The sequence below is a fragment of the Nothobranchius furzeri genome, chromosome 2 (assembly GCF_043380555.1).
Source record: "Nothobranchius furzeri strain GRZ-AD chromosome 2, NfurGRZ-RIMD1, whole genome shotgun sequence".
Lineage (NCBI taxonomy): Eukaryota > Metazoa > Chordata > Actinopteri > Cyprinodontiformes > Nothobranchiidae > Nothobranchius > Nothobranchius furzeri.
In genome coordinates, this window is record NC_091742.1 from 70,857,784 (window position 1) to 70,879,688 (window position 21,905).

The 21,905-nt window shown below is 41.0% G+C and overlaps 1 protein-coding gene across 2 annotated transcripts in view; it reads right to left on the reverse strand.

Moving 5' to 3' along the window:
* Nucleotides 1-21,646, reverse strand: part of kcnip4a (potassium voltage-gated channel interacting protein 4a) — a 339,081-nt gene extending 317,435 nt beyond the window's left edge. For both annotated transcript variants that reach the window (XM_070547817.1, XM_015947022.3), the window contains exon 1: nt 21,473-21,646. In XM_070547817.1, coding sequence (XP_070403918.1) covers nt 21,473-21,533 — 61 coding nt within the window. In that variant the 5' untranslated portion in view covers nt 21,534-21,646. The remainder of the gene's footprint in view (nt 1-21,472) is intronic.
* Nucleotides 21,647-21,905: the final 259 nt, after the last annotated feature.

Genomic DNA, 21,905 nt, shown 5'->3' on the forward strand with positions numbered 1-21,905 from the left:
CTCTATGTTTTTGAGGGCGCAGGGGCGGCGGTGTAGACTACAGCGGCGTCCTGACCAATCACAAGCTTGCGTTCTCCATCTCGACGAACGGATGTTTAAAAAAATGGGCTCGACTCCGTACGTACTTGCGTGCCTGCTGGGGCCCTACGCAAGGACGGATAATGGTGTTGCGTGTTTCCACACTGATGCAGACGGAGAAGCATGACTCAGGCTTAAGAGTGAACTTGGCATAAGAAAGGAAAAACTTGTTTGCAAGCTGAGAACAAAGTTGGCACTGGGTGCTACCTTTTGGCTCTCCATCCACAGACGTCCAATCGACTTCATCTGTGGCATAAACAAGATTGTGGGTGGAAACAGAAACATGAATAACTGCCTATTTGTTCTTTTCTTGCCTTTAATAAATCTAAATATGCCCTTATCTTCCAACAGCACCCTCTGTCATACCCAAAGAGTCAGCACCGTGACACCTTTGCCCTGGACTTTTCTTTTGACATCCCCATCCGTCAGCTTCTGTCCTCACTTTCTCTACCAATCTTGTTCTGTTCCCACTTTCTTAGGACTTCTCTTGTTCCTTTCTGGCATGCTTCCCAAGACAGATGGTCCATGCAAGCAGATGCTCCCCACACAGTCCAGTGTGAAGAAAATAAATAAGCCTGGGCACAAAGCAAACAAACCCAGCTTTAGAGAGCCCCGGGGATGAGTGGTAATGTCTATGATGTTTATATAATGTCTATAATGCTGTTAGTACCACACACACACACACACGCATATTTTAGGTAAAAAAAGACAACCTAAGAGGTTAAAAGGGACCTCTTAGAGGTTAAAAGGAACCTCTTAGGTCTGGTTCAGCCAGGTAGCTTTACTAAATAAAGAAACACTCATACGAACACATTCAGATGATCTTTTAGTTCCAAGCCTTGAGAACATGATGTGTCATAAGACCCATTGAATACTACCAACTAGGGTTGTGACGGTGTGAAAATGTAACCTCACGGTTATTGTGACCAAAGTCATCACGGTTTTCGGTATTATCGCGGTATTTTTTTTTTACGCGTTACATTTTCAGCTAACTAAATAAACCCTGTAAATCAGGAAAATATTGTCCTCAGTTTGTCTAAATTTTGCCTAAAATGTGTTATTTTGTAATTATGTTGTTTATTTGTTTACATTTTTTCCCTTTAGTCTTTAAAATAGCAATATTTGCCCATAACTTCTTATTTTTTGTCTGTTTGATGTCATCATTTTAAAAATATCAGATCACATGGTACTCAGTACTCAAGTAGCCTTCTAATCAGATACTTTTTTACCCTTACTTGAGTATATCAGGAAAATATTGTCGTCGGTTTGTGTCCTTCCAGTGAGCTTTGCAGATTTGGGAAAATGTCATCAGGCAGTAATCATTGTTAAATTCATTATTCTCGGAGAGATAGAAACTCTTATCTGCCCCTGGGAGCCCCGTAATGCATAGCGTCATTTCAACATGGGGGTGTCCGCGACACGGTTTATATGCAGGTGGCGGCGCTGCGGCTGCTTTACATAGCGACTCGTTGCATTCTCCCTCAACCCAAATCCTCGGATCACGCATTTTAGCTAAAAAGCTAACGTTAACTTGACTTGCGTTGACTGTTGAGTTGTGGGTGATGGTCACGCAGATGTGTCATGAGATTTGAAGCGTTGCTGCCTTTCACAGACACTTTTTCTGCACGTGCTGCAAACAGGACAGCCGTCTTCTATCAACTGTCCCTCGGCATTCTTCAAATATCCAAAACATGCCCGTACTTCCCACTTTGTCTTATTTGAGGGATAATAAATGTCCTGAGCGCTGCCGTCTCCTCCTTTGGCCATTATTTCAGCTTTAGCTTCAAGAAAGTTTTGGTTTTGAACAACAAAGTGTGCATGTGCCGCCGCAACTTCAGCAGATGATACGGTGGCTGATGAGGGTCACCGCACCTACACCCCAGCCACGGTAACCCACCGAGATGATATCGTTTTTAAAAAAACAAGACGGTTATTTTTATTGTCAACTTTTTTACCGGGGTTTACCGCTACACCGGTTACCGTGACAACCCTACTACCAACTTGACATAACTTATCCATACATGTGGTAGTTTGAACTAGATTTATTGGTTTGTTTGTATTTTGCACCAGGATTTTATTGGGGAAAAAAAGAAAAAACAAAAATGTGCAGCATTCTTCACTTGCAGAAATTTCCAACTCAACTTTAATACTTGATGCTTGTTTTTGTCAGCCACAGCGAACATGGGAACTTTGAGTGCAGAGTCGAAACTCAAGGTTTGTCCTTTTGGTACTCCACAAAAGCCCGTCTTAAAAAATTTTAATTTCCTCTGAAGGGAACACAAAATTGAAGCACAAACTATCGTTGTTTTACATCACAAATAAAAGCTGAATAGTTAAGGCTAATATTTGGCATGATGAGTGAATGTTAATGTCATAAATCTAATTTTGGTTGTGTTGTCTTGGTCAACTAGGTTATTTTACCATTTCATTGCAATAGAGCAAATGAAAAATGCATGTTTCTTGGAATGCAAATGGTGTGTGTGTGTGTATGTGTGTGTGTGTGTGTGTGTGTGTGTGTGTGTGTGTGTGTGTGTGTGTGTGTGTGTGTGTGTGTGTGTGTGTGTGTGTGTGTGTGTCAGGAATTATTTTAGATCTAGTTCTTTGGTTAGTAAAGTTTTAGCTTATTTTGAGCAACCAGGTTCAGAAAGTATGCACGATTCAGACACGTTTACACACAAATAACATGCTGAATATCTGGAGCGTGCACCCCTTTTAAAAGTTACCATCCATCCATTTGTATCTCCTTATCACATCAGCCAATCAGCTCACACAGAGTTCTTAACTTTGTACAACACGGTAGGTTCTAATAAATAAATTCAGTCAATTTCCGAAATCTATGCAATACTTAACAGGTGATTTTTTTCTGTTGTACACTTAGTCAAGCCTTATTCGACAGTAAAAAACATAACAAACACTCTCCACTACAATGACAGATTGTCCCTGATTTAAGATAAAACCTCCACCTGTTGTTCAACAGTCTAACCCCCACTTCCTGCACTTCTCGACAGCTCTGGAATCAGATCTCTGTAACTTTGTGTCTAAAGCCAACAGAGTTGAGCAAATCAGTTGTAGCTCCTTGTTTTATAAAATAAGCTGCTTTTTGAAATGTTTGTTTAAAATGTATAACTTTATCGGTTATTTGTGTTGAATCTAAAAAAAGATGCAATTGTTTTTGATTTTAAGGAATAAGGGAAGACTCACCAAGGTCCTGCTGAGTGTTGAAGCACAAACGAGTGTGACGCAGGTGTGACTTTGCATTAAAACTTGACTATCGGGACATATTTAGGACGACAATAATGCCAAGTGTGAACACATAACTGGAGCTGTGAACTAAGTACACACAATAATACCAAGTGTGACCAACTAGCACTATCTACTGCTCTAATTAGACCAACTGAGAGTCCATTTGTGGAATCAGTAACAACCTCAACAAATCCCAAACTCCCAGTGATGCTTTGGCTAAATACTGAAGAATTTTATAAGTAAAGCTGAACTATGTTTAACAAGATCTGAACATTACTGCAGAACAAGAAATCAATAACTCTACAAGACACAGATATTGAGATGTCCACATCTTGCAAGCTGAGGTGTGGACTCGAGTCACATGACTTGGACTTGAGTCCTTATTTTAATGACTTCTGACTTGAATTGATAACATCTATAAAGACTTACGACTTGACTCGGACTTGAACGCCAATGACTTGCGACTTGAATTGACTCGTATCTGTTGACTTGATGATGACTTGAGCATATTTGATATTTTAGCACAAAAGTGGCACAACATGGACAGAAATCATAAATCATTTTTTGTTCTGGGTTTGATCTTGTACTGCTAAATGCAGCAGCACTTTGTTTATAATCAGTTTCGGTTGCACTTCCTGCTTGTTTGAGCAAATAAATGAAGCTTTAAGAAGCTTTATTTCTGGAATTTATTTATTATCATTGTCATTAAATTGAAGTTGGAGAGATGACTTGATTAGGACTTGAAAATTCAAAGTTAAGGACTTGGACTTCCACATCATTGACTTTGGACTCAACTTGGACTTGGTTGTCTATGACTTGGACTTGACTCGTGACTTGACTGGAAAGACTTGTGACTTCCTTGTGACTTGAAAAGCAGTGACTTGGTCACAACTCTGGTAGCAATTATTTGGAACAAGTCCAAGTAGGGTTGTCACGGTAACCGTTGTAGCGGTAAACCCTGGTAAAAAAGTTGACAATAAAAATAACTGTCCTGTTTTTTAAAAACTATATTATCTCGGTGGATTACCGTGGCTGCGGTGTAGGCGCGGTGACCCTTACCAGCCACCGTATCATCTGCTGAAGTTGCCGGCGACACATGCGCACTTTGTTGTTTATAACCAAAACTTTCTTGAAGTTAAAGCTGAAATCATGGCCAAAGGAGGAGACGGCAGCGCTCAGGACATTTATTATCCCTCAAAGAGGACAGAGTGGGATGTACGGGCATTTTTTGGATATTTGAAGAATGCCGAGGGAGTTTATAGAAGACTGCTATCCTGTTTGCAGCACATGCAGGAAAAAGTGTCTGTGAAAGGCAGCAACGCTTCAAATCTCATGACACATCTGCGCGACCATCACCCACAACTCTACAGTCAACGCAAGGCAAGCTAATGTTAGCGATTTAGCTAAAATGCGTGATCTGAGGATTTGGGTTGAGGGAGAATGCAACGAGTCGCTATATAAAGCAGCCGCAGCGCAGCGCCGCTACCTGCATATAAACCGTGTCACGGACACCCCCATATTGAAATGACGCTATGCATTACAGGGCTCCCAGGGGCAGATAAGAGTTGGTCTCTCTCAGAGAATAATTATGAATTGAACAATGATTACTGACTGATGACATTTTCCCAAATTTGCAAAACTCACTGGAAGGACACGAACCGACGACAATATTTTCCTGATATAGGGTTTATTACTCAAGTAAGGGTAAAAAAAAGTATCTGATTAGAAGGCTACTTGAGTACTGAGTATCATCTGAACTAATATTTTTAAAATGATGACATCAAACAGACAACAAATAAGAAGTTATGGGCAAATATTGCTATTTTAAAGACTAAAGGGGAAAAATGTAAACAAATAAACAACATAATTACAAAATAACACATTTTAGGCAAAATTTAGACACAAACTGAGGACAATATTTTCCTGATATACAGGGTTTATTTAGTTGTCTGAAAATGTAACGTGTTAAAAAAAATACCGCGATAATACCGAAAACCGTGATAATTTTGTTCACAATAGCCGTGAGGTTAAATTTTCACACCGTGACAACCCTAAGTCCAAGTGAATGAAGTCTAAGATATTTGAGTGGAAAATTCAAGTCTCGTAGGAGTATGCCAAGTCTCAAGTATTTGAAAGGCAATAAAAGTCAAGTCTTAAGCAGGGCTGCCAACTCTTACGCACTGAGCGTGTGACACACGCATCTGACCCTCTACACACGCTTATGCCACAACTCCAATAACTCACGCTGAAGATCCCCCCAAAGCATACCCCAACTCCCGCAAAAGTTCAAAAGTTTCCAACCCTGGTCTCAAGTCTTTGGAAGCTGGTGTAATGATCGTGAATTAAAACATTTTTGAGGGGGAAATTCAAGTCAAGTCTCCTTGTGACAAGTTCAAGTAATTTGTCAAGTCTCCTAGTAGTACGCCAAGTCTCAAGTCTTTGGAAGCCTGCGTGTTAATCGTGTTAATCGTTTCTCAAAAAATGACCTGCATTTAAGGGAATTTGCGCTACCAAGCTTTACTTAAGCTTTACTTTCACCAGAGTATTTTACTGAGGATGTTTTTCTGCTCAACATCTGACTCCTTAAACCCAGACCTGGTTCATATAACGGATGTTGCCCTGTCTCCTTTACTAGCACTCCTTAATCCACCCACTCCATGCTGCAGCATGCAATAGCTGCTGCTTTTGTCCAAAACTAATGCAGCTTGAAAATATTTATGCACAATCGTGGTAGAGTGGTAGAGTCAAAACCTCTACCGGTGGCTAAATTATCATATTTACGCTATACCGTTTATACCATGAATTACTCATTTCAAGTAATTAAAAGGAAAGTAAAGTAAAGTCTGAGGGGCAAGTTCAAGTCAGGACTACAGTACATGGATGACAAGTATGAGTCAGTTCTCAAGTCCCTTAGGGACATGTCATAGCCAAGTCTCAAGTGTTTTAGGAGCAGGGCTTAATTTGAGTCGGATCTTGCCAGAAAAAGATCCGGGAACTATTTTATTTTGAAAGGACCATTCCGGCAATTGTCTGCTAGGATCTGGCAACTCACGCGATAAACTTGTGCTATACGCAGGATTCGAATTACAGGTGAGCTAAAGGGAACTCCTGGAAGCCTTCAACTTCCACATCCAGGATGAGCCCCAAAACGATCTGGTTCTACTTATATTACCTTATCTATGTGGAGACTCTGGGGATTAGTTTGAGCTGAGAGGCGCAGAGCTCTGATAGATGATGCGCTCCAGACAGATGCGTGCTGAGAACGACCACAGTAACATTCTCAAAGTATCGCCAACTCAAAAACAAAGTTAACACGTGATCGTTTATGTCGGCTCACATCCTTTTATGATTTCTGTCTTTTATTTGTGTCTGATGTGCTTCGCTGCTGCGGAGCGGAGCGGAGTGCATCACCTGTTTCGTCCTCCGGTGACTTCACCGCGCCAGTGTGGTCTGCGCGCACTCTGCTATATTTGCGGTCGGTAGATCTTTTAGAACTGCAGTTCAAAGGTAACTCATAAGGAGAAAAATATGAAGCCAGGTAGCAGTTTTTCTTTAGGATTGAGAGGAGATGCAGGAAGAAAAGACAGAGACAGGACAGAAAAATAGTAAAAAAAAAAAAAAAAAAAAAAAAGTTAGTTTTTGTACCTGATGTTGCAACAAACAGACACCATTGATGGTAAACAGAAAATGAAATTATTCTTTCAACGTTTAGAGCAGCAGGAACTCTGAGAGGCTGCAGGCACACTGGTGAGTTTGCGGCCACTGCCACTGGGAGGGGGGAGAGGGCTGAAGCAGGGGAACAGTAAAGATGCAAAAACTACCATTGTTAAAAGACGTGTGTTAACTTAGAAAATGTGGGCGCAATTTTAATTACTTATCACCCCCTGCCCCCAAACCACCCACGCCCAACCCACCACCCCGTGCATGTGAACTTTGGTTTGACATCAGTATTTGCGTTCCGGGAACGTTTGATTTACAAATTAAGCACTGCTTAGGAGCAAGTTCAAGTGAAGTCTCAAGTCCTTGAAGGGCAAGTCAAGTCTCAAGTACATGAATGGTAAGTCCAAATCAAGTCTCAAGTCCACAAACTGATACTTCATAAAAGCAAGAGAACCTGACAAGAACGTTTGGTCTAAGCTGCTCGTTAGACTTCAAATCGGTCTGTTTGCATAGTACTCATGCAATCATAGTACTTGATGCAAACTCATCAAACACAATAAAAAAAGAACATAAGAAGCATTTTTTTCTCTGCTCCTGTCTTTTGTTTTTATTATGAAAAGCACTGCTCTGTTTTTTGACAGATTTGGAGCAGATTGTCAGTCTGTACTTTTGATTCACTCTGATCATAAGACTTCTAACTGTTGGAAGCAGAAAACACACACACACACACACTGCATTTGTGTCAGTCTGGACACCTTAAATGAACTCAACGTTGATGTCGAAGAACAGATCACATGCTCCATGGCTGACTTTCTTTCCCTAAAACAACATGCTGAATTTCCACAAACAGCATAATCTTACCTCATAGGCAGCTCATGGACTGTTACTGTTACAAATGAACAAAATGTTCGAAAAATAATACAAATAAAATGCTTGCTGTGTATCTTTTCACTCCTCTAGTCACGGAGGAATTAAACATTCATATTTTTAGAGTTTTTTTGCGAGGTATTCTTCAAGCTTCTCCGAGTCTGCCGCTAGTTATCCTCGGCTCTCTTTATGTTTTTGAGGGCGCAATGGCGGCGGTGTAGACGACAGCGGTGACCTGACCAATCACAAGCTTGCGTTCTCAGTCTCGACGGACAGATGTTTAGAAAAAGAGCTTGACTCCGTCCGTCCTTGCAAGGGCTCTCCAGCACGCTCGCAAAGACAGATGATGGCGTTGCATGTCTCCGCACTGACGCAGACGCAGAAGCGTGAATCAGGCTGTAGAATCAAGCTAGTCACAGTTTGCGCCATTCCACCAATCAGTGCGGAGCAATAAGGCGCCAAATATTGGTGTGTCTGCAGAGCCAGAAAACTGCTCGGTCTCCTCTCGTGTTTGCGGTCAGATCTCTAACACTAACAATGCTAGGTTTATGAAACTCACATCACAAGGTTGACTGCATGTGCTAAATAACGATACATGTGTTGTAAATATTAAACTCAATAAAGTTGGTGAAAGATTAGCATGAAAATCAAATCTGCCATATTTGAACACACACCCTGAACAAGGAAAAGAAATGTTGAAAATTTTTAGGTATAATCTGTTGTTTTTTGACATAATCTTAATACTCATGGTAACAGTAATAATAGCAGTTATAATATTGAATATATTTTGCAGTTTTAAACTAAGATTTCTCAGGGAAATGGAGATGGACTGTTATTGCGCCAAGCCAATTTTGCCCCATCATTGATGATGATGATGAACAGGAGGAAGCCGATAATGAGGCAGATCCTGTCATCGTTCTCGGGTCGAGGTGAGTCCTCCTCCTCAATTAACTATCTTTGGGGTTCTGTGTTCCACAGGTGAGGAGCGGAGGGGCACCAGCTGTGCCGAGTTAATCATTTGGAGCTCGGGTTTAAAAGGAGGATGGAGACACCACTCGAAGCCGGATGATTACTTCAGTTATGGTAACGCCTGCCACTCGTATTCGTTTGCTCCTAGTAGTGTGCTCTTGCATGTTGGATTATTTGGATTTTTGACCTTGGACAGTTTTTTGGATTACGATTTAGAACTTGCTCCTTAAACCTTGTTCTGTTTGCCATCCTAGGATTTTCACCATACTCTCACTATTCAGCTAAAGATCTACGGATCTTCATTCCACGTTCCATCCTCCTCCTCAGCTCCTGGATCTCCTCTCTCTGCTGCCTCACCTCCCGCCCGGCTGGGTCTCCACTCTCATCCACCTCGGCTCCCCACTACCCCCACAGCTCGCTGAGCTAGAACTTTGGACTTATCGCTCACGGCATCACTCACTGGTTTTCCAGTGCTCCTTTAGTTCTTGTTTGTGAATAAAAGACTTTAATTTCTTACCTTCTGACTCCCGTGCTGATTCTGCATGTCTTGGGTTAAACGCCTTCCCCCAGCCATGACAGATCCTCGAATATAAAATATTCTAATAGTCGATATTTGATCAGAAATAGCAACTACTGCTCAATAACTTTAGCCTCAAAGGAAACCTGATGGCTTGATTATCACCTGTAAGTCGATTTGGACAAAAGTGTCTGCTAAATACAAAAACGTAATCATCAACTTTTTAAAAAATTCCACAATGTTTCCACAAAATGTCCACAACTGTTTAATAATTGTGATATATTATGCATTTTTGAACAGTGGTATAATGTTCTAAAATTAGCTAGATTATTCTAAAGTGTCTTATAATTATCTATATTATTCAAGAATAATGTTTATTTAACTTGTTCATGTGTTTTATTTTGGGATTTATTTTACCAGAACAGGGCCAAAGTCCATTTCTGATCACTTTGTTTTCTCTGATTTTCTGAATGAAAATAAATATTTTTGAAACTTGTAAAATCAGAAATACACGTTGGTTATGGACCACAAAAACACCCTGGGGTTAAAAATTAAAAGATTAAAATACTTCAGTGAATGCCCTATAAAGGGTTAAATCTATTCCAGTCTGATGGGCTCGACACACGGGAGGCGACATCGCCTCTCCTCCATTCATTTTCAATGAGACATGAGCGACAAAGCGATAATCGCGGGTCTCTCTCCTACCAAGCGAAACGCGAAAAACGTGCGTGTGAAAGTTTGCGCTCGTGCACGTGTCGTGCACGGACGACCCAGCGACGTGATCCCAGAAAGTTGAAACATTTTCAGCTTTTCATCGCTGTCGCTCGGACGAGAACCAATCAACGGAGGTTTCATTCGCTGACCAATGAGCGGACAGGATGCTCCGTACACCTCCGAGCAAACATGGAGGAGAAGTTGATTATTATTATGTTTTATATAGTAAAATCAGAAGTAAGATTTCACATAACTCTAGCAGCACCTTGTGAAACATCATATCTACCACTTTTTAAACTCTGAACCGCTTAAATAACCTTAATTCCCTCCAACCTGACACAGCCAAACAAAACAACGGAAGTTTCAATTTCGCCACGGAACAGAATGCGTAGACGGTTTTGCCGCTGGCCGCTGCCGCGGGTCGCCTCCCATGTGTCAGGTAATAAAAGCGACAGCGACAAATTTCGCTGATCGCGGTCGTTTGTCGCCTCCCGTGTGTCGAGCCCATTAAAGCTGCTACAGTAAATTTGGAAAACAATAGCTTAAAGTAACACTAGATGGTTTTTACACTTGGAGCTTTAACATTGATCTCCATGATTGTTGAATTAGAAACTTGGCCAGTTTCATATTTGACACCACTCTGCAGCACTCTGCTGACCAAAAAACACACTAGAAAGTTTTGTGAAGCAGGTAGGTACCCTATGAGGGAAGCCCTTTACCTGCTTTACGGCTGTAATGTGTAATAGTAGCAGTTAGCATTTTCAGTTTGCTGATCGTCAATTAAAAGAAAAATGTTTTCTTCTTCTGTTGGCATGTTCTGTTTAGCAATGGTGGGTCAAACTGGAAGAAAAATGTTGGGTGACTCTTCATTTCAAGTTTGGGTCCTCCACCAGAGGCCTGGAAGCTTGAGGTTTTTTTTTATAGTGTCTTAGCTGCTAGGACCAGAGGTGGAAAGACTGCTAAAATGTCCTACTTAATTACAAGTACCAATACTTTGATACATTTTAAAACTACTGCATCTGGACCAGTGGTTCCCAATCTGAGGTCCATGTTCAACCAAGGGGGTCTGTTGACCACTGAATCTGTTACAAAAATAGTCGCCTAACACACACATCATGTGCTGGCCATTACATGAATTCTTGTAGACAGGACGCATGGTGTTTACAGCAGTGTTTTGCAGAAATAATTTGTCAGAATCCAGGTTTCAGAACCGAGACCAAACCAAGTTCAGGGGAAGGAGAAATGCCTGGTGACGCAAGTCGGCTACTTTCTTCTGGATGCAAGGAAAACCTTTACATGGTCAAAATTGACACTGAGAGAGAATAATGCATGAATGCAGCCAAAAACAGGTTTGGGGGTATTCCTCATGAGGAAATAATATCACATGGTAAAAAGCTCCAGTAAGTGGATTTTCCATGAAATGGCCCGTTTAATTTGCCAACATAAAATAAACATCCAGAAACTGTTTTTGCACAGATGGAGTCATGCATTTTCTTTCAATGTTAGGCTTATTCAAAGATAGTGATGTTAAAAATCAGATGTGGGCTTGTAAATTCTCTATGTGTTGAATCATTTCAAATTGCATCGTGAATTGTATTTAATTAAAAATCCTTATCAAATCACTAAAAAGATCATCAGCAGGGATCAATCGTATCGAATCGTGTCGAAAGAGGGTTTCACCGTATTGTTAATATATTGTATTACTAGTAGCATATTGAATCTGCCTCAGTGGTGGGGATTTGCATCCCTGATGTGCTGAGCGTAATGTTCCTGTTTTTACCTGAACGTTGTGAACCAGAGGAGAGACGTATCAGGAGAAACTGCTGGAATACACAGTCTTAGTGATGCTGATCTGAGAGAGCTCCAAGGCACTGATGCAAAAAAATCATCACGCCAAGGACTGACTCATGGCTGGGTGGATAAAGCTGTTTCATGGGTGTTTGTTTTATTTTTTTATATGTATAATTTCCCTGGGTAGAGAATATAGAATGATAGGGGATTAGCTGAACAGCAAAGTGGTAACAAATGCCTGCTGGTCTCAAGTCTAATGAAATGCAAACGTGTTCTATCCTTCTCTTTAACAGCTCTGATAGTAACTGCTGGTAATGGGAGAAGAGAATTTCTTCCCAGCAATAAAACACCTGCTGAAGGGGACCAAAGAGGTCTCAGCTTCAGTACTTTAACTCAAGGTAATTAGGAGTCGGTTAGGTGTGCGAATAAACAATGTCCTGACTCAGGAATGGTGAGCTGTTAACTACTTCTCTGGCTCTAAGTGAGACGAGTGAAGAGCCTAAGGGGAGCCTGCAAACTATAACTGAGCAATTATTTTTCTGAATGTAAGCCAAAGCATCATGGATGGGTAGTGGAGAGTGGAGGATTTATACAAATTCATTTATTAGTATTTTTATGGATGTCCATGTGTGAACATATACCCATGCACTAGGGTTGCCAGATGGTTAATGAAGAAATAAGCGTACAATAAAATGTAAATTGATAGTAGAGAAGAAACGGGTGAGTAGGGAATTTATTCCACAATACTGAGAATTGTTGAAAATTTGTGTTTTTTGATTAATGACAAACTCATTAATGATTGTTTTGAACATTTTCCTGATCATCTTTCACTTTTTAATAACAAGAGAAAATGCAGGGATAGAGCTCTTTATGAAATTGTATTATGTAATTGGAGTATGTGATCGTACACTCTAGGGCTGTCGCGGTAACCGCAAAAATGAAATATCGCAATATGAAGAAACCCATCGCGCTGCATCATGGGCCACCGTGATTACTGAACTTGGTTCAACTCAATGATGCATGTTGAGAAGGATGGCTGCACTGGTATCAAAACGAAACGTTACTTCGCTCCTTTGGGAGTACTTTGGTTTTCACTACGTCAGCTGCTGCGCAGCCAGAGTCCTTGGCCGAGACAGAGCTGCCACCAGCGGCAAAAAAATAATAATAAACGCTCGGAGACCTGCTGAAGTCCCGGACAAGCACTGCTTCTGCAACCGTCCCGAAGAGAGTTTGAGCCGAGCTGGAGCTCACTCGCTACCTGCAGGAGGAATGCATCCACCCTAAAGAAACCCCCCTGACATGGTGGAGCAACAACCGGGAGAGAGTCCCTTTGCTCGCCAGAGTCGCACGCAAGTACGTGTGTGTTAGTGCAACGAGGGCACCATCCGAGAGGGTTTTCAGTGTTGCTGGAAATGTTGCCACCCCTCTCAGATCCTGTCTCAAACCGTATATGGTTAACATGCTGGTTTTCCTTGTGGGTAACAAGGACGTGACCGAGCTATAAATCACCGTCATTCGTGTGTGTGAAAGTGAAATGATAGTGCGCCCGCCAACCCCCCGCCCCGCGCGCGCCCGGTACATGTAATTTTTTATGCTTGATTTTAAACAACTAAACAAAATGGGGACTTGTTTCTTATTTGTTAGATGCTGCAGCCAAATTTGCATTTAAAAGTTTGACCTCCTGAATTTTGTTGTTTTTAAATTCAGTCGGACTCCGACTGTCGGAGAAACAAACGTTACTGCGGTCTGTGTTGTTACTGCCCTTTGATCTGCATTCAGTAAAGTGTTATAAAAGAAGGCACGGCAATTTTTAACCTTTTCTTTAAATGTGTAAACATTATGTTTAGATAGTGCTGCAATAAAAAAAGGACTGCAATAATATCGCACACCGCAATATTAAGCCACCCTGAATCACCGCAGGAGGAATTCCTCAACCGCGACAGCCCTAGTACACTCACCAGCCTCTGCATCAGATGCAACTGTTTCAATAGCTTGTAAACATAGTTAGCTAATGTGCATTAGCAGTAGCTTGATGCATTAAAGGTGTGGTTGACTTATTTAACCAATACTTTTATAGTGGTCTCTAGTAGGAATAAATGCCTTGTAAGTCATTCTCTGGGGAAACCAAATATCACTGCACAATTACCAGGAACTGAAGTTACCCACATCACAGCTGAGCTTCAAACAGAAGGTTTTGGATAACAGCAATGCAACTTTACCACTGACTTGCAACATTAATGTTTTTACCTCTACAAATGACACGAGCCTGGAGGAGTTCTGCCATGTTCTGGAGTTCCTAATGCTAACGGTTAGCTCCTACTGGTCGGAATGCTGTCTGGTGATTACTGGACACTAAAGAAACAACAGCCTTCCCCATCATGAGTCAAGATGAGTGAGTCCATGAATGTTAAGTGACAGTGTGACAAGGGATGGCTATCATTCACATTTGAATAGATACAGTACCAATCCCTGGTACCTAGGAATAAATACCAGTACGCAACAGTACCAATTTTTTATTCTTTTGAGTGTTTAATTATTATTTAAATATTTTTTGATTAATTCTTTTCTACTTATATAACCATATTTGATAAATGTCACAATAAATAACATGCAACTATTTGTATTTCATCATCGCAGTGTTGTACAAAATTCTTCAGTATGAAAACCTTTAACCAACAACAATAAATGATGCAAAAATTAAAACCCAGCTCCATGGACTCCTATTCTTCTTCTTTGCCCTCTGAACAAATTGCGTGATGGGTGGGTCTTTGTAGTATTATAAACTGCAAATTAAACTGAAGCAAACATATTTACTGTGTATCTTCACTGCTTTTGCCGTTGTTTTTCAGTTGATTTTTCCTACTCGGATGTAGAAATTTCAGAGATCCGAAGAGAAAGCGAATGCATCATTACCAAATAGCAACAGAAGCTAAACTATCAAGCTAACATTATCTTAAACAGTTTATTAACCTGCTGGAGCAGATTATGTTTGATAATGATGTCTCACTTAGATCGTTGTTGATGTCGTCATCATCACCCAGTCACCCATCGCATTTAGTTAAGTGAAGCCAAACTTCAGAGGTTTTCTCTCTGCCCTGTTGCTTGCTCTGTTTACAGCTCACCTGCAGTGACTAACCACATGCGCTCTTGCACATGCACTGCTGTCTATCTTGGAAAATCGCTGTCTCGCAAGTCCTTAATGAAGGGCGAGTACGGAAACAAGACAGCGTTTCATACCACGTGAATTATTGATGTGTCGGTCCCGAATGAACCGGCTCTAAGAGCTCTATGAAGTGAACGACGAGAGCCGGCTCGTCATTGGGAGCGCCCCCACCCCCTCCCGTTTTGGTGAAAGCCACAGGTCAACATGTGTGACTGCGTGTCCAGACTGTCCACACACAGAGCAGCAGGGGCGGGGAAGAGGGAGGATCATACTCAGACACATAGCAGAGCAAATGCGAGCGGAGGGAGACGAGAGGGAATGAGGAGGAGGAAAAAGGCGAGCAAGAAAGAGGAGAGTGTGACGAAGACGGTGAGAAAATGAGCGACAGCAGTCGGAAAGTTGAGATTTCTTAAAGTGTTCAGTCAATAAATCCATATAAATGATAAATATTTAATATATAGCATTTTTAACATTAGTAAATCATTTTATATATAGTTTTGCATTATTTTGGTTATAAATGTACTTTATGCAACAGAAAATCTGAGGAACCACTTGGGAGCCGAAAGAGCCGGCTCTCTAAAAAGAGCCGGAATTCCCATCACTAACGTGAATTGGTCCTCGGTAAGTACCACAGAAGTCGTTCAGTGCCTTAAAAAGTACTGAATTTGGTACCCATCCCTAAATGTGACGTAGAGCTGTCAGGCTTTTCAAATCCTAGATTTTCACTGTCTATTTTCTATCAGAAGCTGATGCAGGAGATAAGTGTAGGAGACTATTTTCATGTTCAGCCTCAATGAAAAACTCAGCGTGATGGATTATAATCAGAAATGATCAATTTTTTTTTCAGTCAACCTCACCTTTAAGTAATGTACGGAATATAAACATTGTTGAGACAAGTTGCTAAAGTTCAAACTGAGCATTGAAAGGAGGAAGAAAGGGGATTGATACCATGAAACCAATTCTGCATCATTTGAACACCACATTCTAGCTGGTTACTGTGTTTAATAATGTCTATTCTTCTATGATCCGTCCTCAGAACCTCTAACCCCTCCTTTCCAACACACGCAAAAGCAATTAGCCTCCATTATGGTGACAAAGCATCATGTTTTTGATGTTTCCCTCAAGAAAATAGTTGGCCACACCAGAGGAGACCAATGTTCTTTAATGAATCATATTAATGTTCACACCAACTAGAAATTCATAATATTTAATCAGACATAAAAGTAAAACCCAACAAAAACATATGAGTACATAAATAGTCAAAAAATTTTAAAGTCTTTATTTCTCCTGCTCAACATTTTTAAAACAAACTTTAAATCTCTAGTTTTTGTGAAGACGGCAATTAAAGGGTTTTTAAAAATTCTACAATAACTTTTAAAATAACATTCCAAATAACTGTTTGAAACATCTTTTTCTGACAAAATTGTGTTCTTCAAATTTGAGGTAAGTGTGTTGGACACATTGTTTTATTGTTCAAAAGGATTAAGGAGCGTGCAACGCATCACCACAGGCCAACAAATCTGGTGTGGCACCCCCAAAAATTTCTCTGGCCCCATCTGCCCCCTTGTGAAACTTACCTGGGGCACCACTGGAGCTACTCGTAATAAACCACACTACATGTCCCTTTCTACAAGGAGCATTTGAGACTCTCTGCACCTGCAACTGTGTTCCACACAGCTGGTCCCACAACATCACAGAGGAATCGCAAGATAACGCATGATTTTGCCAGTTTACGTGAAAGATGGCAGCATGCATCAAAAAAGTCTGTGGTTTACTTTCTGTTCTTCACCCCAGATGGTACACTATAAACCGCTCCTGTGTTTGATTTTCTGCTTGTTCTAAACTGATGAGCATGATGTGTACTTAAAGAGTGGTGTGTAAAAAATTTACTTGAAGTGTAAATTTTACGGCACGCTGCAGCGCTACACCTCTTGAACACGTACGATACGTGCCCCTGCACGCTTGGTGGAAACCAATTCCTTGACTATAAGTGCGGCTGTCAAGCTGACTATTGCACTTCATAAACATTGCATGCCACTTTTGTAACCAGTGGATAGCTGGTGTAAACCTCAGCTGTTATTTGTATTTATGACAGATGATTAAATACAAAATGTCGTGGAATTTCTCATATTTTCTAAACTATAGTGAAATGAGGTCAAATTTTCATACATTTGAGCAACAAATAACGTGCATTTAAACAAAAAATTATTGGGATTTTGGTGCACACATGCTAACAGAGTAGAGAGCTCTATTAGTACACATGTTATAAACAAACTACTACTAATTAACATTATTAATTTCACCTTTGTCGTTTTTGCTGTCACAAATGACAACTGAAGAGTTGAACCAGTTTTTTTAAACATTCTTAAGGAAAAAAATAGCAAAAGCTGTTAAAAGCTACAAACATTTGTTAGCCTACTAGGGTGACTTTTGTTTCATGAGAAGGCAAAAGTTCGGACATGACTACCTCTCAAAAAAGACAACAGTAAGACATAAAAGCAAAAACAGGCAAAACATAACAAAAATAGCAACATGTGAAATTAACATTACCATTTGCAAACATTAGCAAACTCTTCAAAAAAAATGCTACAAGGAAACTTTGTTTTTTGAATGGTTGTGTGATTTAATTAAAATCAGGTTTGCTTTTTTCAGGGATGTCCGATATTATCGGCCGATATCAGCATCAAAATAAATTATCTAAAATAATTGGTTTCAGTTTTCATTCTTGAAATGGCACAGCTTTTACATACCATGCACAAATGAAACATAAAACTCTTCAGCTGCTTCTTCTTTGCCTCAAAATGTCAAAATGTGAATGATCTGAGGTATAGTTTAGAGATATTTTAGTTTGGCACAGCTGCCTAAATTAAGTGGAGGTGGTTATATACACATATATGTATATATATATATATATATATATATATAGAGAGAGAGAGAGAGAGAGAGAGAGAGAGAGAGAGAGAGAGAGAGAGAGAGAGAGAGAGAGAGAGAGAGAGAGAGAGAGAGAGAGAGAGAGAGAGAGAGAGAGAGAGAGAGAGAGAGAGAGAGAGAGAGAGAGAGAGAGAGAGAGAGAGAGAGAGAGAGAGAGAGCGCGCTCCGGGAGTTGACGTCACTTCTCCCGGCATGCAACAGTTCAAATCGAAACGGCGCCATATTGGCAGGTAGAAGCCCGCAGCTGGACTATTTGTTATTGTCAGAAAACTCAATCAGACAGGAAATATGGTAGATTCCTGTTGTGCCCCAGGATGCAGAACAGACACGGACGACATAAGGAATGAGCCATCTACAGGATTCCCCAAGATCCGGAGCGCTGCAAACGTTGGATCATTGTAATAAAACGCGCTAGTGACCGGGCTAAAATGAAGCTGTGGGATCCCGAGAGTAAAGGTTTTCGCTTATGCAGCGACCCCTTCATATCAGGTACTTAAACCAACGTTTCCTCAACTGTGTATGGTATTTATTTTAAATGCTTTTATTACGATTCTTAGTGGGCTTCCTAAACTTATTTTGGCGTGGCTTTTTCTGTCTTATTACTCATAGTAACAAGTAAACATCACGTAAAACGTTGCCTCGTGAGTTCTGCGTGCTGCCGTTTACGTGTTTTATGATCACAGCAATTAACCGGCTAAGCTGTATTTAATTTTTAAGCAATGGTTGATCAGTTGTCAGATCACACATAAAAAGCACTTTGGATCGCTATTACCTGTCTCACCGAGACAGATCTCAGACAGATCCTGAGACACTCCTGCCTGACATATTTATTTTATTCACGGAAAACAATCAGACTAGTGATTTCTCTTGGCGTTCAGTTGATACATTAAAACAGCACAGCACTCTATTTAAACTACTTACGTGTAAATCTGTTATTTGTCCATCCATTGTCATCCGCGTATCCAGAGTCAGGTTGCGGGGGCAGTAGCGCAGAGTCCCAGACTTCCCTCTCCCCAGCCACCTGAGCCAGCTCCTCCGGGGAAATCCCAAGGGGTTCCCCGGCCAGGTCCGGTAAGAAGTCCGCTCCTACAGCTTGTGGCATTTTTAAAAAGTATCCCAGGGGCACGGTAAGGGTCGGAGATGTTTAGTCTATTTAATTTCTGACTATATAAAACGATTTCTTCGGTTTTAAAGTGTGAAGTAAACTCCGACGAAGTAAAATCCAAGCCGATCCCGTTAACGTTCATGTTTACGATCCGTGTTTGTTTAGCTTCTTTTACCTGCCAATATGGCGTCTACTAACTGAGAGTCATGTGGGGTCCGGAGCTCTATATACATATATATTTTTTTTCTGAACAGATAATATTAAAAGAGGTCCTTCAAACATGTTGTAATTCATTTGCAGCAGTCTCTAGTAGGAATGAATGCCTTGTAAAGCCTGATGCATGCTTCTCCGTCTGCGTCAGTGTGGAGACACGCAACGCCATTATCCGTCCTTGCGGGCCTGCTGGAGAGCTCCACAAGGACGCACGGAGTCGAGCTCTCTTTTCTAAACATCCGTCCATCGAGACGGACAACGCAAGCTTATGATTGGCCAGGACGCCGCTATCGTCTACACCGCCGCCATTGCGCCCTCAAAAACAAAGAGAGCCGAGAATAACTAGCGGCAGACACGGAACAGCTTGAAGAATACCTTGCAAAGAAACTCTAAAAACATGAACGTTTAATACCCCGTGACTGGAGGAGTGAAAAGATGCACAGCAAGCCTTTTATTTATGGACGGAAATGACAGGAAACGTGGGTTTAGAGGTGGCGAGCGCATGAAGAGGTGGAGGAGGATGAGAGACAAATTTGTCTGTTAAAAAGTCTCTTATATACAAAAAACACAATATAAACACACTATCTTGGACTGGATACATGACAGGATACCACAGAACAGCGCTACGCCCTCTGTTGTCCTGCCGGGGAATTGTTTGGCTACACTCCCCAGGAGACGGAGAAGTATGAGAGCAAAACGCTTCCGCCAATCCTTCCGTGTCTGTCCCTTGCGGAGCTGACGGAGAAGCATTAATCAGGCTTTTGTTGTACTCTGGGGAAAAAGCTCAGTCAAAATGTTCTGTCCTGTTTCCTTGATGCTAAAGCAACAACAGCCTTCCCCATTGTGAGTCAAAACGGGTGAATCAATGAATGTTAAGTGACAATCAGTGATGCTACATGTACACTGACGGACATCTGAATCAAACTTATTGTAATAAGATAGGAGTCTTTATCCTAGTTTACATGCGCATTAGAAAACCGGCCTCTCAAATAAAGTTTGTTCCACTCCAGTGCAGTAGGTGGCGACATGCCCCTTTTCCATGTCTGCATTCTACCAGTTAGCTTATAGCAACACAATAATCAGAGGCTGGTGGGAGTGAAGCAGACGGAAATGAAACAAGATATGCACAATGACGGAAGGAAGGTACAACAGCGCTGCAGCTCAGTTTATATGGTACGAACTGTCCTGTTTTATGGTGTTACGTGTGCTCATTTGTGACGATGGTCTTGTCAGAAGACCGCTTCCATGTTCTCGTTACACTTGCGGAATGCGAGCGTCCTACGGCTAACCCATTTACATGCAGGATGTAATCGGATTGCTGCCACATTATCTGGGTGCTTCAGCTCGATTAGAACCAGTCCGCCTTCAACCAGACTAATGTGTTTACGTGCAATTTTAAAAACTGACGTGAGTCTTTTTAGGACAATACTTCGGTTTTCCGATGTGCATGTAAGTGTGGCGTAGATCTGTCAGGCTTTTCAAATCCTAGAGTTTCACCGTTTATTTTCTATCAGAGGCTAATGCAGGAGATAGGTGTAGGAGACTATTTTCATGTTCAGCCTGCATGAAACACTCTGTGTGACTGATCGCTTTCAAAAGTAAGCATGGTTTCTCAGTGAAGGACCTCTTAGTTATGTTAGCGTTTTTTATCGGAGGGCAGTATACGCACTAGTATCGGTTTATATTGGTTAAGGAAATTAAGACTTTCTCCATATATCGGCTAGGCGATGGGTAAAAAGACAATATCGAACATCCCTACTTTTCTTTAAATTCCAATTATACAATAATTACGCATTTACAAAGATCTCACATTTAAGCAACATATACATACTTTTACAAAAGGTAATATTAAATTAACTTCCTGAGACTTGACCAATCCGTTTTTGTGTTTTTTTTTCTTCCCATAGAAATGTTGGATTTGTAGGATCTCACACTTATCATTTAAAAAATTAATTAAATGTTTTTGTTCATTTCAAATGAAAAAAGCTGAATATGTTCCTAAAATAAATAATTTACCAGTTACAAAAATAAATCCCATCTCCCTAAATATCAACACCATGTCTGAGTTAAAAAGAATAAAATAATTTAGTGCACTGGCCATATGTCCTCTCTAGTGGAAGCAGGGTCTCAGGAGGTTAATCATTAGGTTGAGGTTCCACGCGACACCACAGATCCACACATTCCCGTGTGAAAGAACCAGAACATGCCACCACTGTCCTACCAGCTGACGACACGGCGGCATCCACGCGCCCAGAAACCGTCTCCACTCTTCTTGTGTCCATTTCCAAGCAGGAAGATGATTTTCAGTAGGTTTTATTTTGTTCCCAGCCACCTGCCTGATAACCAAAGGGCTCGTACTACTTACTGCTTCGCCACTCGCAAGTTTCGTTGTTTCTAGGAGAGAGAGAGAGAGAGAGAGAGAGAGAGAGAGAGAGAGAGAGAGAGAGAGAGAGAGAGAGAGAGAGAGAGAGAGAGAGTTCTGTAGGGGTGCTCGTGCACGTTGTTTTCCGGCTAGAGCGAGCATAAGCACGTAAAATATTGATGAGACAATATTATCTTACTTTTTATTAGACTGAATTCCTTCAAATGAATTAAGTGCTGTAAAACGCCCTGGGTATTCCCTCAGTCATTCATATTAAACAGAAGAAAGACTT